Source organism: Paroedura picta, chromosome 10 (genome assembly GCF_049243985.1).
Source record: "Paroedura picta isolate Pp20150507F chromosome 10, Ppicta_v3.0, whole genome shotgun sequence".
NCBI lineage: Eukaryota > Metazoa > Chordata > Lepidosauria > Squamata > Gekkonidae > Paroedura > Paroedura picta.
The window spans coordinates 50,236,340-50,252,757 of record NC_135378.1 but is presented as its reverse complement, the minus strand read 5'-3'; the positions used below and the strand labels follow the sequence as shown (position 1 = coordinate 50,252,757).

Here is a 16,418-nt window from a genome sequence, read left to right as displayed (position 1 = left end):
AGCTTTGAGGCTCAGCAGGAATATTAAATTAGAACTCTGCAGTCTAAGTGCTACTCTATTAACTATTCTGTATTGGAGGGGGAAAGTTACAACTGAAGGGTTTCACAGTTCACTTGAATGTTTTGACCCACTGGGTTTGTAGCAGTTTGAGAGGGCCAATTTAGATTATTAAAACAATATGGGGGGGATTAAACTGACAAACACACTATTTTGTTATTGCTCTGATCAAATTAAAAGCAAACTTGCAGCTGCCTTAAAAAGAAATAAAACATTGGGAGATCTCCTACATAATTTCTGTTCTATAAACTGAACTTATAAAGCTGCCTTATGCTGAGTCATTGGTCTTTTTAGCCCAGCTCTATCTGCTTTGACTAGCAGTCGCTTTCCAGAGCCTTCAGCAGGGATCTTGTCAGCGGCCAGCAGATATAGACCATTCAGTAATAAATTCATCCTTACAATAGATTATTCACTTAAATCTCATAATTATTTACAAAAATAATACATGATAGTAGCATGGTTATATAAACATTTATAAACATTTTGGAGAGATTAACATTGCCACTTTTATTTATGTGTTCAATTAGTAATGTTCTTGTTTTTGTGTGTGAATAATGTATCTGTCTCCTTAATAATAGAAGACAAGTAAATTACTGATATTATAAAATGTACATTGATCTTCATCCAATACCAAGTGACAGCAAACAGTCAGTGGCATTTCTGTTTAAACTGGCAATGAGAACTACTTGTTGTTGTAGGGTCCAAAATGGCATTCCAGTGCTATGTGCTAGAAAAAGTGTCTGTTGACAAGTGATTGAAAATGACCCCTTTCAAACAACCCCTGTAATCCATTTTAACTGCTGGCTGCTAACACATTTTTGTGTCATTTCAGACACAACCATTTTGGCTTCTGGCTACTAGTGGAGTTTATTTACCCATTCAAACAATGACACTTATGTTCCTTTCACAAAGTAGAGTGGAGCCAGGCTATTTGAAAACTCTTTTCTGCCATTTTCAGGGGTTCTTTGTGCTTCTAAATAAGTTAAATGATTATGACACTTTAGAAAGAGCAGATTTCCCACCACCCTTTCCCACTGCACATTCTGTTTCAGTTTTTCTTCTCTTCAACATCTTAAATGTTATAGTGCTATAATGCTAGACCAGCAATTCTCCAAGGGGATTCCCAAAGCCTCTGTGCTCTGTAAGACATCACCAGGGGCTCCCTGGCACCTGGAAAGGGGCAGAGCCTCTTTCCCCCCTTTCCCTTGGTATCACATGCTGCCCAGCCCAGTAGATAATAAGGTTGTGACTTCTATTAGGTGGTGATGTCCTAGAGGGAAGGAGGTGGGACACTCCAGCCTTGGTGCTTAACTATAGCTATTCAAGACTATAGTGACAGCATTCAGATGTCATTTAATTGCTCTAGTGGTATAGCACTATAGCATAAAAGTTAGCATTTTTTAAAAGCCCAAATAGAGCCTGCTGTAAAAAGGGGTGGGGGGAAGAAGTGTGGTTTGAAATACACAGAGCATAAGTGAGCACATGTACTGGGAAATCAGTTGAAGTGAAACAGGGGAAAATATCCAGGCCATTACATTCGAAGAACAATGGAAATATGATACATTGCAAGGGAAAGAATATGCAGTAAAAGACTAATTCCAGGCTTATGGGACTTTCTTATTGAGTCTGTGAGAGGAAGAGAAAGGGAGTTTAATCTTTCACTACCCACAGACCACCCAATAAAACTAACCTCTGCATCTAGAGGCAGTAAACTTAAGCCAGCTATAGGAAGCTACATCAGAAGAAGCCCTTGGTCTCTACTCTGTGCTTGTTAGTCATCCAGGACAACTGGTTAACTTTTTCATTGTGTGAAAAAGGATGTTGGACTTGGTGAATCACAGGGTACCACAGACATAAGTACAGTTATCAGATGCCACTTACTAAACGCTGAGGGGAAAACAGGGTCTTCTTCAAAAATACAGCCCATGTCAAAATTAATTTGTGGAAGCTGAGCAGGAAAAGGAAGATCCCGATGGCAGGCAAATTTGGAGTCATTTAATAAAAAGGGAAGCCATCATCTTTTGCTAACTAGGAGACAACCAGAAAGAGGGAACTGCTGGGATATCTGGAGTAGAGCTTTCATGCCTTCAGAAGCCAACTAGCACTATCTAAGCAACAAAGAAGCCAATCACAAGACAGAGAATGACCGCTCAGCCTGACTATGCAGCAATGCTTGAGATGCTCTTTCACTTCTTTAATTTTTTTCCTTTGTTTGCTTATCCCTCCCATAATAAAGCAAAAGTGTTACTCTGAAAAGAAAAGAAGGGCTCGACTATTTTGGCTGTCAAGTTAAAGTTGCTCCTAGACCCCTCATATAAAAATAGGGCAAGTTCAAAGTCTCTCTCCTGTTTCTTAAAACACAATGGGAGCCCCCAACATCCATGCTTCTTTTGCATTTTTCATTACCAAAAACTTTCAAATTACTTCACAAAGAATTAAAAGACTTCCAGGGTATAACCATGCTTTGTAAAGAATAATTTGTGGTCTCTGAGAACAATGTGAGTTGCCACAGCATATCCAATTTGTACCAAGAAGTCTAACTTATTAATCACTACAAATCCTGTATGAGGTAGTACCATCAATATCAGGAGGAAGATTAACTATTTTACATTGACAGCATTTTAGTACTGTTTCATACACTGAAGAGCAAAGAATTTCAAAATCAAGGGAACATTTGCACTGTTTGTAGTAGCTGAATTTATTGCATATGGCCATAGACTGTAACAATATAAAACATTAGCAGTATAAAATAAGTACAAAATATACAATATAAAATACAAAATTCAGATGAAAAAGATACCAACAAAATTCTTAAAATTCTTGTAACAAAACTGTGTAAGTGAAACCAAGAAGAAACCCATCCTTATTCGTGGTTCCTCTATATATTTATGAAACAGCCTGGGGAGTGGGATGTGTCTTGCTGTCCAAGTTGGAATAGGGCCCTGCCCCTGCAGCTCCTTCCCTCCGTCCCTGGACTCTAGCCTCTTTGCTCTCAGATGTGCCTCAGTGCCTGGGCCTGCTAACAAGCTGGCCAGCCCCCGCCTGCCCCACTTGATCCGGCTGTGAGCTGCGGCCCAAAGCCACCTTAGGCTGCCAAGCCGGGGCTTAGGGGAGGGGGCCCTTTCAAGGCCCGTTCTTAGGAACGGGTTTTGAAGCTAGTAGTTTAATGAAGCCAATATACCTGCTGTGTATTTGCTTCCAAAATTTCTGCTTGCTTAGCTTGGAGCTTTCAAGCAGCCAGAGCAGAGTGGTACTCTATTAGTTATAAAGGGATCATTACTGGATAACAGAAATGAGAGTTTTTCAAGATCTGAGAAAGAAGAGGAAAAAGTTAAGAAATTATCTAGAAATTTGGTTCTGAGCTCTTTGAAAAGAGGGCATAATAGTACATATTTGTTGTACATCCTCTGGATTTGGATATACACATAAACAGAAGCATTATTATTATTATGTAATAAATATATTTTATTTAAAAGTAGTACATTGCATATTACAGAACTATTGCTACTGTTTCATTATACATGACAAAGGTGAAAAAAACCAAATCTTTTTTCTAGAAGACAGCTTTCAAGAAGAAAAGAGGATGAAGAAAAGACCCATAATATTACAATTGAGGCATAATAAGAAAGGTTAGCAACATGGTCTGAAATTGCAAAGTACTGAAGACCAGTCTGAGATTTTTTTTTGTAAGTAATGTTAACTAAATATGGGGCTCTTTCATAAGTGGTCTTAATTTAAACAAAGGGGAGAACTTAGATTGTAATATTAATTGCCAATCATAGGAGACATTGATCTTAAAAATCCTGTCTCATAAATTAAAACCAGGGATCGGGGGGCTCGTCAAGTCAGCCAGAATTGAATAGTGGGAAAGAATATTACTATAATACGCAGTCTGGGAATCATCAGTGTGGTTCAATGCATCAATATTTAGCTTCCTAATCTTGTTGCTAGAAGCAGAACTTCCTTTGTACCAATATTTCAGTAAGATGACATGTATATGAGCCCTTATTGACCATTTATGCACTGGAGGTTTCATCCAGGCTGCAGGCTGGAGTTTTAGTCATGGCAGGCTGCCCCCCCTCTTCCTGCACACTCATGGAGAAGCATTTGGCCCGGTGCGCCTCATCTGCCCCCAATTTGTGCTCCTGCATGGGAGCTGGACAGTGAAGTTCCCAGTGCATAAATGGTCATTGAGAACATGCCCAGTTCTGCCTTTACCAAAGCCTTTACCTTTAGGTTAAGCCAGTATTCTGTGAAAGATGATTTTGTACTGATTCCAGATTTTGAATTGTATAATATTTCCATCCTCAAACTTTGACTCTACATAAGAGGTGGGGGTGACATAAAAAGTTTCAGAGTTGGATCAATAAGATATCCTCCCTTTGTGGAAAAAAAATTCAGAATGATCCCAGTAGTTTTGGAGACAGAAGATGTTATTATTGCCACGTGGGCTTTTCAGTTAAGAGTATCACCAAATATCTAAATATTTAAAGGTACTACTTTGGAGGGAAGGAGGATGGTGTTTGACAGGATATATGCCCTCATGGGTGGGTCCAGGGGATTGGAAAGAGGTAAAATAAAGAGCCAGCTGGGTGTAGTGGTTAGGAGTGCAGACTTCTAATCTGGAGAGCCAGCTTTGATTCCCTGTTCTCCCACATACAGCCAGCTGGATAACCTTGAGCTCACCACAGCACTGATAAAGCTGTTCTGACCAAGCAGTAATATCAGGGCTCTCTCAGCTTCACCTACTTCACAGGGTGTCTGTGGTGGGGAGAGGAAAGGGAAGGTGATTGTAAGCCACTTTGAGACTCCTTCATGTAGAGAATAAGTACCAACTCTTTTTTTTTCTTCTACTGAGAGGTCCGGGGGGGGGGGGTAAATAGATACAGAATGAGGAGAGTGAGGGAGAGAGAGAACAAAGGTATCAGAATTGAAAACTTGGAGGTAACTAGTAGAGGCTCTGTTGTTACATCCTTTATGAACCATCCAGGAGCCTATGGCACTGGGGTCCAGCAGATGAAGGTGACACCCCTCGACAAACACCCAAGGACCTGACAAAACGTTAACTCCACCTGTCCACCAGTCAGGAAACAATTCATACATTTCTGGGGGTATCATATCCGCTCCCTGAGACATTTGTATAACAAGGAACCTTACAAATAGACCATACAAATATTCAAGAGAAAAGTTGAACTGAAAATGTCTAGAAAGGGATTGTTTTCTACATCTGCATTCAGTAAATTTGTTCTGTAGAACTGGTGCTGCCATTATGATGGACAATGCTAACAGGAACAGGCAAATGTGTTCATTTCGGCAACAGGTGGAAACTGAGATTCATATCCTGATTATCCAGGATCTCCAGAATCTGTGTTCTGTATCTCTTCTTTTAACCATGTAGTGCCATCTTCATGATTCACAGTCACTATGTAAATATAATTTTAAAATAATTAAAATAATGAACCATAACATTTGGGGTATACATTTTAAAACAAATTTGTCTTAAGTAATTACTTTTGTGTGGTTACTCTTAGATTAGACAGTTTGATGCCAATCTGGCTTTGCAGAATGAATAAAGTAAGGTGTTTTTATTGGACTACATGCCATTGGTATAAAATGTACATATACTCAAGTTGTATTGAATTCTCAACAAAAGTAGAGTGATGTTACATTTCTTCTACATTAGATGCTTTAATCATAAAATGTCTGTCTGCTGATTTTGCTTGCTTACACAATTGTAAAACAGCACACACGGGCAGATTGTTCCCTACCCAAATCTGTTTTTCCCCATGAGGTCTTGCCAGGTTAGCCAATAGGAACAAATGATTCATCTTTAGTTCACACATTGCTCAAATCTCACCAAATGCATAAGGTTGTATCTGTTACTAAGTCACTCAGTCAACTGCTTGGGACACTAAAGAGCTAAAAGAGGCTCAGCGCAAACTGTTGCAATCCTAAACAGGTTTACTCAGAAGAAGATCCCATGTTATTCAGTGGGGATTTCTCCCAGGAAAGTGTCCTTAAGATTGCACTATAAAGGTAGGAGAACATATGGACTGCTTGCTTGCTTAGCCACCATACTTGTTTATATGAATTTACTGTTGGAGGTAGTGGCTCAGCATGCCGGGACATTGTAGGGAATTTCATCTCTAAGTGTGTATAAATGTTATCTCCTTGAATGGGATGCCTCTTTGTCTTAACCTGGGAACTGCCCTCTCTATGTGTCTTTGTTCTCCCCATTCAGAACATGCTTTTTCATAGAGTCACACATCTCCACAAGTCTCTCCTGTAGAAACAAGGCCCTCATACTCCCGTATATATGATGCCAGAACAGCTGGTCACTTGTGATCGGGAAAGTATATTCTTTTGATTAGGCTTCTCCCTTGTTTTTCTATTGGAACCTAAATGTGAACTGAATCAACTTGAATAGAATGTAAGTTTTTGTAGTATACTTCTTGGGAGATTTAGTTACTGCACTCAGCATCTCACTTCTATAACTGGGCAAACTCTGTTGTATTAAACAAAGATCCTGAACAAGCTGCACAATCACACTAACATCTGGAATATGGAGATATCATCCACTTGCTTTCCTCCTGAAAACGTTGGATTATTTTTCACTTATTTGTGCTATTCATGAGTGGGGGAGGGCAGCAAAACTGGGCTTTGCTTGATACAGAAAACACATTGAAATGGCCTTGCTGGGATAAAATTTGATGTGAGTGATTACATTGTCTGTGAAGTTGCAGAGTTTTCATGCTCATACAATAGCCATGAAAGTGACAATCTGGACTTCCTGTACCATCTCATTTCATGTGTCCTCCTCATCCTTTCTCATTCCTTCTTGCCACCTGCTCCTTCCATTTTCTCCTTGGACCAGTTATGACTCCCTTTTCCTGTGACCCACTTGAGGCCATTATTTCCTTCCACTGGCTACTTGGACATGGTCTTTTTACTTTTCTGGCCTATATTCTGTTTTCAAGGTCTAGAAAGCTGAAGTTCTCCTGATTTTACAATGAAGCCCTCGGCCAAGCACATTCTTAACACAAACCACTTAGAGCAAACCTAGTAGAAGAACCTGTTAAACACTCTATTGTTTCCTATGTTCTTTTCTCCATAATCTTCTGATTTTTACAAGTTTCTGGGGAGAAATTTACTGACTGCTTAAACTGAGCATCAGTGGGACTACAAAGGAGCCAATGGGAACTGCAGGTTAGAATCGCCTGTTTTGGTCGTTGTTAATTATGTAGCAGAGAGCTTTGTTCTCACATCTTGTATGGCAGATTTCTCATGAGTACTCGTTTTTTACTTGACATTGTCTTTGCTTTAGCGCAAAACACTTAATTCTAATATAATGGAATAAATTACGTAGAACAAAAATATCATTCATAATAAAGTGGAGCCACCTAGTGGTCACAATCATTCTTCCTCCCATCACCACCCCCTTCCCCATTCTTTTATCTTCCCAGTCTATTTTCAAGAAGGATCAATCAACATTGTATACACGTCTGTTGGATTCGTGTAGCTGAAAATGTATTATTGGAAGATGAGTTCTCAAAATAAAAAAGATGATTCTTTTAATCACCATAAGAAATTTTGTGACTTGATGGAGGTTATATTAGAAGGAAGAGTTTGGAAGGCAGGGGAGCTGAAGGGGCAATGCTCATTCTAGGATGGATGCAACGTAAGTTTTTGTCACAATCAACTAAATCAGCCTTATGAGTACAAGACAATCTTTTCTTGGGAAGCAAAAGATATCTGTCCCAAAGTCCCATTTAAATTATTATAACTGTATAGAAACAGTTAGCTGGCAAGAAACTCATCCATAGACTTCATTGTACCAGCAAAGGATTATACAGAGAAATGGCATAATCTGCATTTCACAGCTCTTCCTCCCTGCCTCCCCCCCTCTCTTTCTCTTGATTCTCAATCAGCAGGATATATTTTCTGTATCTGACACAGTGCCTATTATCCTGGAAGTTTATCTTCAAGAAATCTTTGATGTGCTGCAAGAGTCCTTCTTTTCCAGCAAAAGACTAGCATGGAGACTTCATTGGAATTTACAGAAAAAATGCCTCACAGGACTTATCTTTGAGTTATAAACTCTTCCTCTTTGTTGGGGGATGACATGAGAACTACATATCAAAATTGCAAGGGGAGCCTTGTGCCTCCCAGACCCACGTGGACCCTTCTGTACCTATGCCCCTGGTGTATAAAGAGAAGCCGTTTCTGCCTCCTCCCTCATTCAGTTTTCAGAACTTCAAGCCCCTCATGGGACCACTATTGACTCCACTGCAAAACTACAATGTTGGCACAACTGTGGCAAGTTGTTATTTTTGCAAAAAAGCAAACAGTGGCTCCAAAGTGCAGTTTGAGGATATGAAACTAGCAAGGGTGGGAATCTGAAGCTGCTCCAGTCCACAGGTCCTGCTTGTTATTATTGTGAAGACTGGTCCAAGAGGGACTGGAGTTCTTATGGAATTTCATTCTGTGTTAAAAATGGCAGACCTAAGTTGTCAAATTTAACAATAAGTGAAATAGATTTGGGAGTAAACCATAAACCAGCAAAGACCATTATTCAATCTGAGATCTATTAAACTTGGCTGTTTCCTTTTTGGAAATACAATTGGAAAGCTGTAAGTACCTGGTGTTCACATTCAGGTCCTTTTCTTCTTTCACAGGAGCTAGGCATTCACATTCGGCTAAGAAATGATTTTGAAGACAATGGAACTGTTAGACTTGGCAAATTTTGGAATGTATGTTCAATATGAATAGCAATGACCACATGGCAGACTCCTGAAGGACATCACTTTTTATTTTTAATATATTATGCCTAAAGCCATTAGGCCATTTAAAATTCTTTGTGAACGCGGCAGAAGCCATAGTAACCTTTGATTTATTTATTTCAGTGCTTTCTGTGTATATAAACAATACCCATCTCTAACACTTTGCCTTTGTCACAAGCTAAAAATAAAATGGATAATAATAAATGACCCATCATAGAATTGTTTGTTATCACATCTGTTATTCTGCTGGATTATTCCAGTTGGCGAGCATCCATGTTGCTATCCTATTAATGCTGTTGCTGGGTAGCACCCATCAAGTAGTGTCAACTGGCTCTTATATGCCCACTTTGAAGACCAGTGGCAAGGTCAGTGGCCATTCCCACCATCCTCTACATGTAAACTGCAGCGCTAAGTCTTTAGCCACTTACTGGGAGCTCTTATGTTGTCATTTTATTTATTTGTTTAGATTTTTATACCGCCCTTCCCTACGGCTCTGGACAGTTTACATAAAACATTCTGGAACATTTACATAGAACACTATCAATATAACAATATAACAATAACAATAACATACCAATAAGAACAACTAGAACAGTATTTCAACAACAATAACTTTGATACTCCCTTGGTAGATTGACCTCTCAGTCTGCAGGGGGGGGGGCACCTGTAGATGTTATGGGTCAGTCAGCCTCAAGCAAGTGCCTGGTGGAAGAGCTTCCTTTTGGAGGCCCTCTTTGGAGAGCTCATTCCACCAGGTGGGGGCCAGGACTGAAAAGGCTCTGGCCCTTGTTAAGGTCCAATGTGCCTCTTTAGGGCCAGGGATCCACAGCCTATTGAATGTGGCGGAGTGTAGACCTCTTCTGGGGGTATAGGCAGGGAGGTGGTCTCCCAGATACACTGGGCCCATACTGTGTATGGCCTTAAAGTTGATTACCAAAACCTTATGCTTAATCCGGATTTCAACTGGGAGCTAGCCGAGTTCTTGGAGTACCAGTCGAATGGGAGATCTCCATGATGTCTTAGTGAAAGTCCTGGCCGCGGTGTTCTGCACCAGTTGTAGTTTCCAGATCAAGGATAAGGGTAGGCCTGCGTAGAGCGAGTTACAGAAATCCAGCCTAGAGGTGACCGTCACATGGATCACTGTGGCTAGGTGCTCTGGGTCCAGGTAGGGCGCTAGTAGTTTGGCTTGGTGGAGGTGGTAAAATACCTTTGTGACCTGGGCTTCCAGTGTAAGGGAAGCAACCAGAATCACGCCCAGATTCCTGGCAGAGTGAGTCACTAGGAGCTGCACACCGCCCAGGGTGGGCAGGCGCCCATGGTCCCTTCCTCCCATGGTTCCTTCCTACCCAACCACCGGACCTCCGTCTTTGCAGGGTTGAGCTTCAGATGACTCTGCTTGTTCCATTTCATCACAGCTTCCAGGCATCTGGCTAAAGATTCTGAGGGGGAGTCAGGGCGGTCATCCATCAGGAGGAAGAGCTAAGTGTCATCTGTGTATTGGTGGCAACCCAGCCCAAACCTCCGCGTCAACTGAGCAAGAGGGCACATGAAGATATTAAATAGGATAGGAGAGAGGACTGCTCCTTGTGGGACTCCACATGTGAGCTGGTGATGGCTATATACTCTGTCTTCTATTGCTACCCTCTGTCCACAACCCTGGAGGAAGGAGATCATAACTCCCAAAGGCTAGTGTGGTGAAGAATGGAATAAACCTAAATGCCATGGGATGGGTTTGGACATCACATTAAACAAACCCGACAATACTTGAATCAATGATGATTTGGGTATTTTTTGGACTCATCAGAGCTGAATTGCATGTCCCATTGACATGCAATTGTGAAGTTTGCACATGCTCTGAACATGTACAAGGTCTTTACAACGATCTTATTCTTTTTATCAATCTTATAACAGCCTTTTGAGGCAGTTTACTCTTACTGCAGAACTGAAGCTTTGAGGCAGTAACTAGCCGGAGACTATCCAGTCATTTCTGAGGTAAGATTAAAAACAAGCCTCTCCTTTCCAAATCTAATACCTAGCCTTGAGTTCCATAAGGAAGAAGGGGGGGTAATAACTAGATCACACAGGCATGATAGACATTTCCACAGTTTGGGCCCCTTGGTTCCTGTATGTATATATGTGTATCTACTTCTTTTTTCTGCCAACCATTTTGTGGTCCTTTTCTACTAACACATCAACAGCACATTTCTGGTGTCAAAGAGACTGCAAGTAATGTGCAGTGAACATGGCAAAGAGGCATGGAGGTCAGAACGAGGGGCAGGCAGAATCTTCTTCCAGAATGGACAATAATCACAACTAACTTTCTGATTAACAAAGAAGCAGAAGGTTGAATCCCAGGTTATGGAGGGTAAAGAGGGGGAGGGGGCAATGGAAAGACTGAGAGAAGGGGATAGTTGTCATAATAACATGCTTGTAATATCATCCTGGTGACAGCACTGAATAAAAAGTTCTATGAGCTTTTTTTAAGACAAATACAGTATACCACAAACTCTTAAATATTTAAAACACGCAACCACCTTGTAGAAACCACTCTACACATTTAAAGTATCACAAAACTTTTCATTGAAAACAACAACAAAACTAAAGCATAACAAGTGGGCATTTTTTGCTGATTAACACCTTAAAATAAGCATCTTCCATAATATATAAAGAATAATTATTTCCCTGGTATTTGCTTCTGCAACTATTTTAGTATTTCAAACGAAAGTATGTTTTAGAAACTGAGCCAAGCCAAGGGGGAAAAAATCAGAGACAATTTCACTAGAAAGGATAGGATACATACCATTTCGTTTCAAGCTGTTCATCCATTTATCGAGTTCTTCCATCTCTATTTCCATCACAGAGGGAGTATCTTCTTCAAAAATAGGACTGAAAATAAAATAGAATTATGGGTTGGACAATGTTAAGAACTATTTTCATTCAGTCTGATATTTTCAATACGGTTATGTCTGCCATATATTTAGAGCAAATCTAAATGTTTCCCTCTTGGTGCTAGTTTTGGAACTGTTTTGCAAGCATTATAGAGCCAATCTACTGTTCAGTGGAGCAGCAAAAGCAAAATTGGGAATATTGGCATGGCATCATGCCATCATGGTAAAACCCACAGTTTGGTGTGAATCTTGGAGTGTCATCCTACTTCAGAGAGCCATCTTGGTGTAGTGATTAGGAGTGCGGACTTTTAATCTGGCAACATGGGTTTGATTCTGCGCTCCCCCACATGCAGCCAGCTGGGTGACCTTGGGCTCGCCACAGCACTGATAAAGCTGTTCTGACTGAGCAGTAATATCAGGGCTTTCTCAGCCTCAGCTACCTCACAGGGAGTCTGTGGTGGGGAGAGGAAAGGGAAGGTGAATGTAAACCACTCTGAGACTCCTTCAGGTAGAAAAAAAATAGCATTATGCCAGCTGAATGGCGTAGCGCTAAATATTATCATGCCTCTTCACCTTTTTGCTGTCTCACTTTCATCTGCCATGTTTTCATGCCTCTCACCCTCCACAAGTGCTGCTGGAAATGGTGGAAGAGAACATGCTTTATATGCGACTCTCTTTCACCTGTCAATCAATCCAGGCAGCCAATCCTTTTTTGCCATGTTTTAAATGTCCCACGATGCCCACTGATTTTTTTTTATGCATAGTTCTCCATTTAAATGCCTATGCATATAACTTTTAAAATTAATCTCGTTCCTGATTCGGTGGGGAAGGGAAACTTTAGAGAGACATGCTTTGTGTTTCAACTTGGGGGTAAAAAAATTATTTCTGGCATCGCCTGCACGCTTGTCCAGGTATTCATTGCTCCAAGATGTTAGGCATTTAAAAAAAGAAATTCCCATCCCCAGGAACAAGGGAGAGGGAGGCGGGGGCAAGGGTGGGATGAGGCAGATGCCTTTAGCATGTTTTAGCCTCCAGAACTTCCCTTTGCTGGTTGTCTGCTGGTTGCTCTCCTGTAGCGCACACTAGATACGCCCTGGGCATATGGGAGAGCAGTATAAAAATCTAAGAAAACTAAATGAAATCAATAAATAGCATCTTATAATGAAGGATGTAGTCGGCCAGTTACTGCCTAGGTGCTGGATGTTGGCGAAGTAATATGAAGAGGGCGGATTATAACGACTATTTAAGGTAATCATTTTGCCACATTTGTATAATAAGCAACGAGCGCAGAAATGCCCTATATTTTGCCCTGTATTTCATACACTTGGCTCCTTGGTCCTGCTGTTTGTGTTTCTCTTTCATTCACCCAACGTAAAATCACAGGACAGTGGAGACCCACTCTTGGCATCTGAAGAAGCAGGCTCTTATCTCTAAAAGCGGATGCTGTAACAACATGGAGTCTGCATAGCATGAATGGCTCAATGGATTAACAAGAGTATATTAAACACTAAAGATAAAGAGAAATCTCTAAACATCTTACCCTTTACAGTTTTCACTTCCTAGTTCCTCTGAAATGAAATGAAAATGTAATTAAGGAAGAACTTTTGAATAATTCACTTTTTAAAAGTGGAAAAACAAAGAATTTCTAGACTGAGAAGTAGGTGCCACTTTCTAATATACTATATACTCAAGCAGCCTTTATAAAATTGTATTTTATTGGTCTTGTAAACTGCCGCAAGACATTCGAGAGCGGCGGTATAGACAGACAGACAGACAGACAGACAGACAGACAAAATGGGGAGGCATTCTGAAAAGCAGAACCCTTACTGACCTATCCCTCCCTTGGTATTCTGAGCTATTGAACTTACTGAATAAACACAGACTTTATTTTCTATGTTTGGGTGCAGTGCACTTAATGTCAAATGGTAAAATTGTACAGGGGGGAAGTTCCTACCCCTATCCATACTGAATATCCAATCCCTGCCCTATTCTCTCCAAGGCAGCTATTAGCTTTATATTTAAAAAACCACACACAATATCCAAACTATTGTTCTCACATCTACTCTTAATAGTGTCATCTGTATTCCAGCCTTTTGTAGGGTTGTCAGGTCCCCCTGGCCACCAGTGGGAGGTGGGGGGGGTGGGGGGGTGTCAGATCCAGGATTGGAAACTCCTGAATATTTGGAGATGGTGCCTGGGGAGGACAAGAACCTCAGTATGTACAATGCCACGGAGTCCATCCTCTAAAGTAGCGATCCCCAACCTGTGGGCCGCGGACCACATGTGGTTCTTCGACTAATTGGAGGTGGGCCCTGAAGACGCCTTCTCCCCCCCCCAGCCCTTTACTTCATCCCCCCCCCCCAGCCCTTTACAACACACTTCATTGTTGTGGCGTGTCTTATTTTGAAGGGATGTTTAAACATTACCATAGCGATCAGAGAGTGCTAGGGCAGTGGTTGAGAGTAGAGGAGTAAACAACCCCCCCCCACCGGGCCTCAGTAAAAGGTGTTGATTGGTCCCCAGTGAGTGGTCCCCGGTGATAAATGGTCCCCAGTGATAAAAAGATTGGGGACCACTGCTCTAAAGCATATATCTTCTCCAAGTAAACTGGTCTCTGTAGTTTGGAGATGATGATGATGATGATGATAATGATGATAATGATGATAACTATAACTATATTTTTTACAGCCTGCCCTTCCTGGTTGATTCAGGACACCTAACAACAAGATATATTCACATCATAAAGTTACATTGATAAATAGTTATTAAATGTGTCCAAGGATTACAGTTTAGCTGTAATTCCAGGGGATCCCCACCTCCCACTTGGAAACTGGAATTTCTAGTATTTTGGCTTTAAATTCTACTGTTAGGATGAGAACAATGTTCTATGATCCTTCTAAATCCATTTAATTAGAGGGTTTAGAAGGGTGTGACTCTGTTTAGGATTGCACTGTGATCCTGTGTATACACAGATGCACCTTGGGGTGATATTTGGAGAACAGAAAGGAAAATTTCAAATTGACTCAACCATTAATGAGTATAGTGATTAACAGGAAGTAAGGGAGGTCAATTTCAACAATGCAATGCAATGAAATCAAAATCACTGCATGGAATCATCAAGTGAGCCCTTTGATGAAGGAGCATGACAGTTCCTCACAGTAAGATGCATGTCAGCAGATGACATTTTATTGTGCTTAAACATCATGATTCTGTGGCTTAATCCAAATGGAAGTCTGCCTATACCCTTCATCTCAGAGGCATTCAATGGTTCGGGGTGCGGGGGATGAGGTAACATTTCCCATATCCTGACCCACTTCTTCCTACTCATATTTAGAACACAAGTAACTTGTATGGCGTACAGGAGGAATTGGATGCACACATGACGGCACATGTTTTCTCCTGTTTCCTAAGCATGTACCTGCGAGTTCATGTTGCTGGGGGATGGGGAAACAGCAAGAGACTTCTATGTGCACAGGTACTGCATTTTTTCTGTATTTTAAGGAAGCTCTCATGATTTTCGTATTTGCTGCAAGTTGACATAAAATTAGACGTAACAGGATAGAAAGCCAGGAAAACAGTGAAGTGAGATCCAAAGGATGTTTAACCTGAGCAGAAATTAGTAGCTGAGATAAATTCAATCCTGCAGCTCTGCTGCATTAATATTCACAGCGTAGTCTAACAGCGAACAGGGGACTGCAGGCAACGAATTCCTTGAGGCTACCCAGTTCCAATAGTGAAAGCAACATAATGAGAAGTCAACACCTGCTATAAAAATTGTTTACTTCAGCCCAGTCTTATGCTGTACATGTGCAGTGGGCCTGCTTATAAACCAAAAACTACAAGAGATTACAGCAAAAGGGCAAGACTTTAAATAATAAAGTCTGAAGAGGATTTTAAAATCACTGATATTGCACAGCAGCAAAATATTGATTGGATAACAATTGCCAGAGGAGACATGGGTGGACAAGATACCACAGAAGATAGACAGACACAACTACATCCAGTGGAGGTTAGGATGTGGTATTACTAGCAGAAAAAAATAAACAACAGAAAGCAAATGTTCAAAATCTTCCTTGGGTGCTGTATCTCAATTGGCATATCTATTTGAAGAAGAGACGGCCAGGATGTCTGCTGATTCAGATCTTCCCCTTTGCCCTCTACATTGGTCCTGGGGATCTGCTCATCCCTAGGAACAAAATTTCAGGGCTGCAGCAGGAGCTGATGCCACTCAGTAGAATGTCGGATACATGCCCATATTTTGATACTGACTTTCCTTCAAGTAGCTCAGGATAATGTTCATGGCTCCCCTTTGCTTCATTTTACACTCACACCAAATTTGGGGGGCCGAGAGCATGTGAGACAACTTCCCACCAACTCAGGCTGCCTTCAGGTTGCCTCGTACCTTCCTAATGTTGCCATTGCCAACCCTGGTTTAGGAAATTCCTGGAGATTAGGAGAGGGGAGTCTCGGGAGGGCAGAGGGGAGAAAGTTCAGCAAAGGAATGATTTCATAGAGCTGCCATTTCCTCTAGTGGGACTCCAAAGCTGCCATTTCTCTAGTGGGACTAGGATGGCCAAAATCAGGTTGTAAGAGTTCTGTAGATTTGGAGAGGGTGGGGATTGGGGTGTGGAGGGGCCTCAGCAGAGTGTGATCCTATGGAGTCCATCCTCCAAATCAGCTATGGAGGATGGAT

The 16,418-nt window shown here is 41.2% G+C and overlaps 1 protein-coding gene across 2 annotated transcripts in view; it reads right to left on the bottom strand.

Annotated features, from left to right (window-relative positions):
- Window positions 1-2,754: 2,754 nt before the first annotated feature.
- TMEM154 (transmembrane protein 154) overlaps window positions 2,755-16,418 on the bottom strand; it is a 31,893-nt gene continuing 18,229 nt past the window's right edge. For both annotated transcript variants that reach the window (XM_077300084.1, XM_077300083.1), the window contains exons 3-6: window positions 13,266-13,293; window positions 11,638-11,723; window positions 8,696-8,753; window positions 2,755-5,479 (exon numbers count right to left, since the gene is read on the bottom strand). In XM_077300084.1, the coding sequence (XP_077156199.1) occupies window positions 5,464-5,479; window positions 8,696-8,753; window positions 11,638-11,723; window positions 13,266-13,293 (188 nt within the window). In that variant the 3' untranslated portion in view covers window positions 2,755-5,463. The remainder of the gene's footprint in view (window positions 5,480-8,695; window positions 8,754-11,637; window positions 11,724-13,265; window positions 13,294-16,418) is intronic.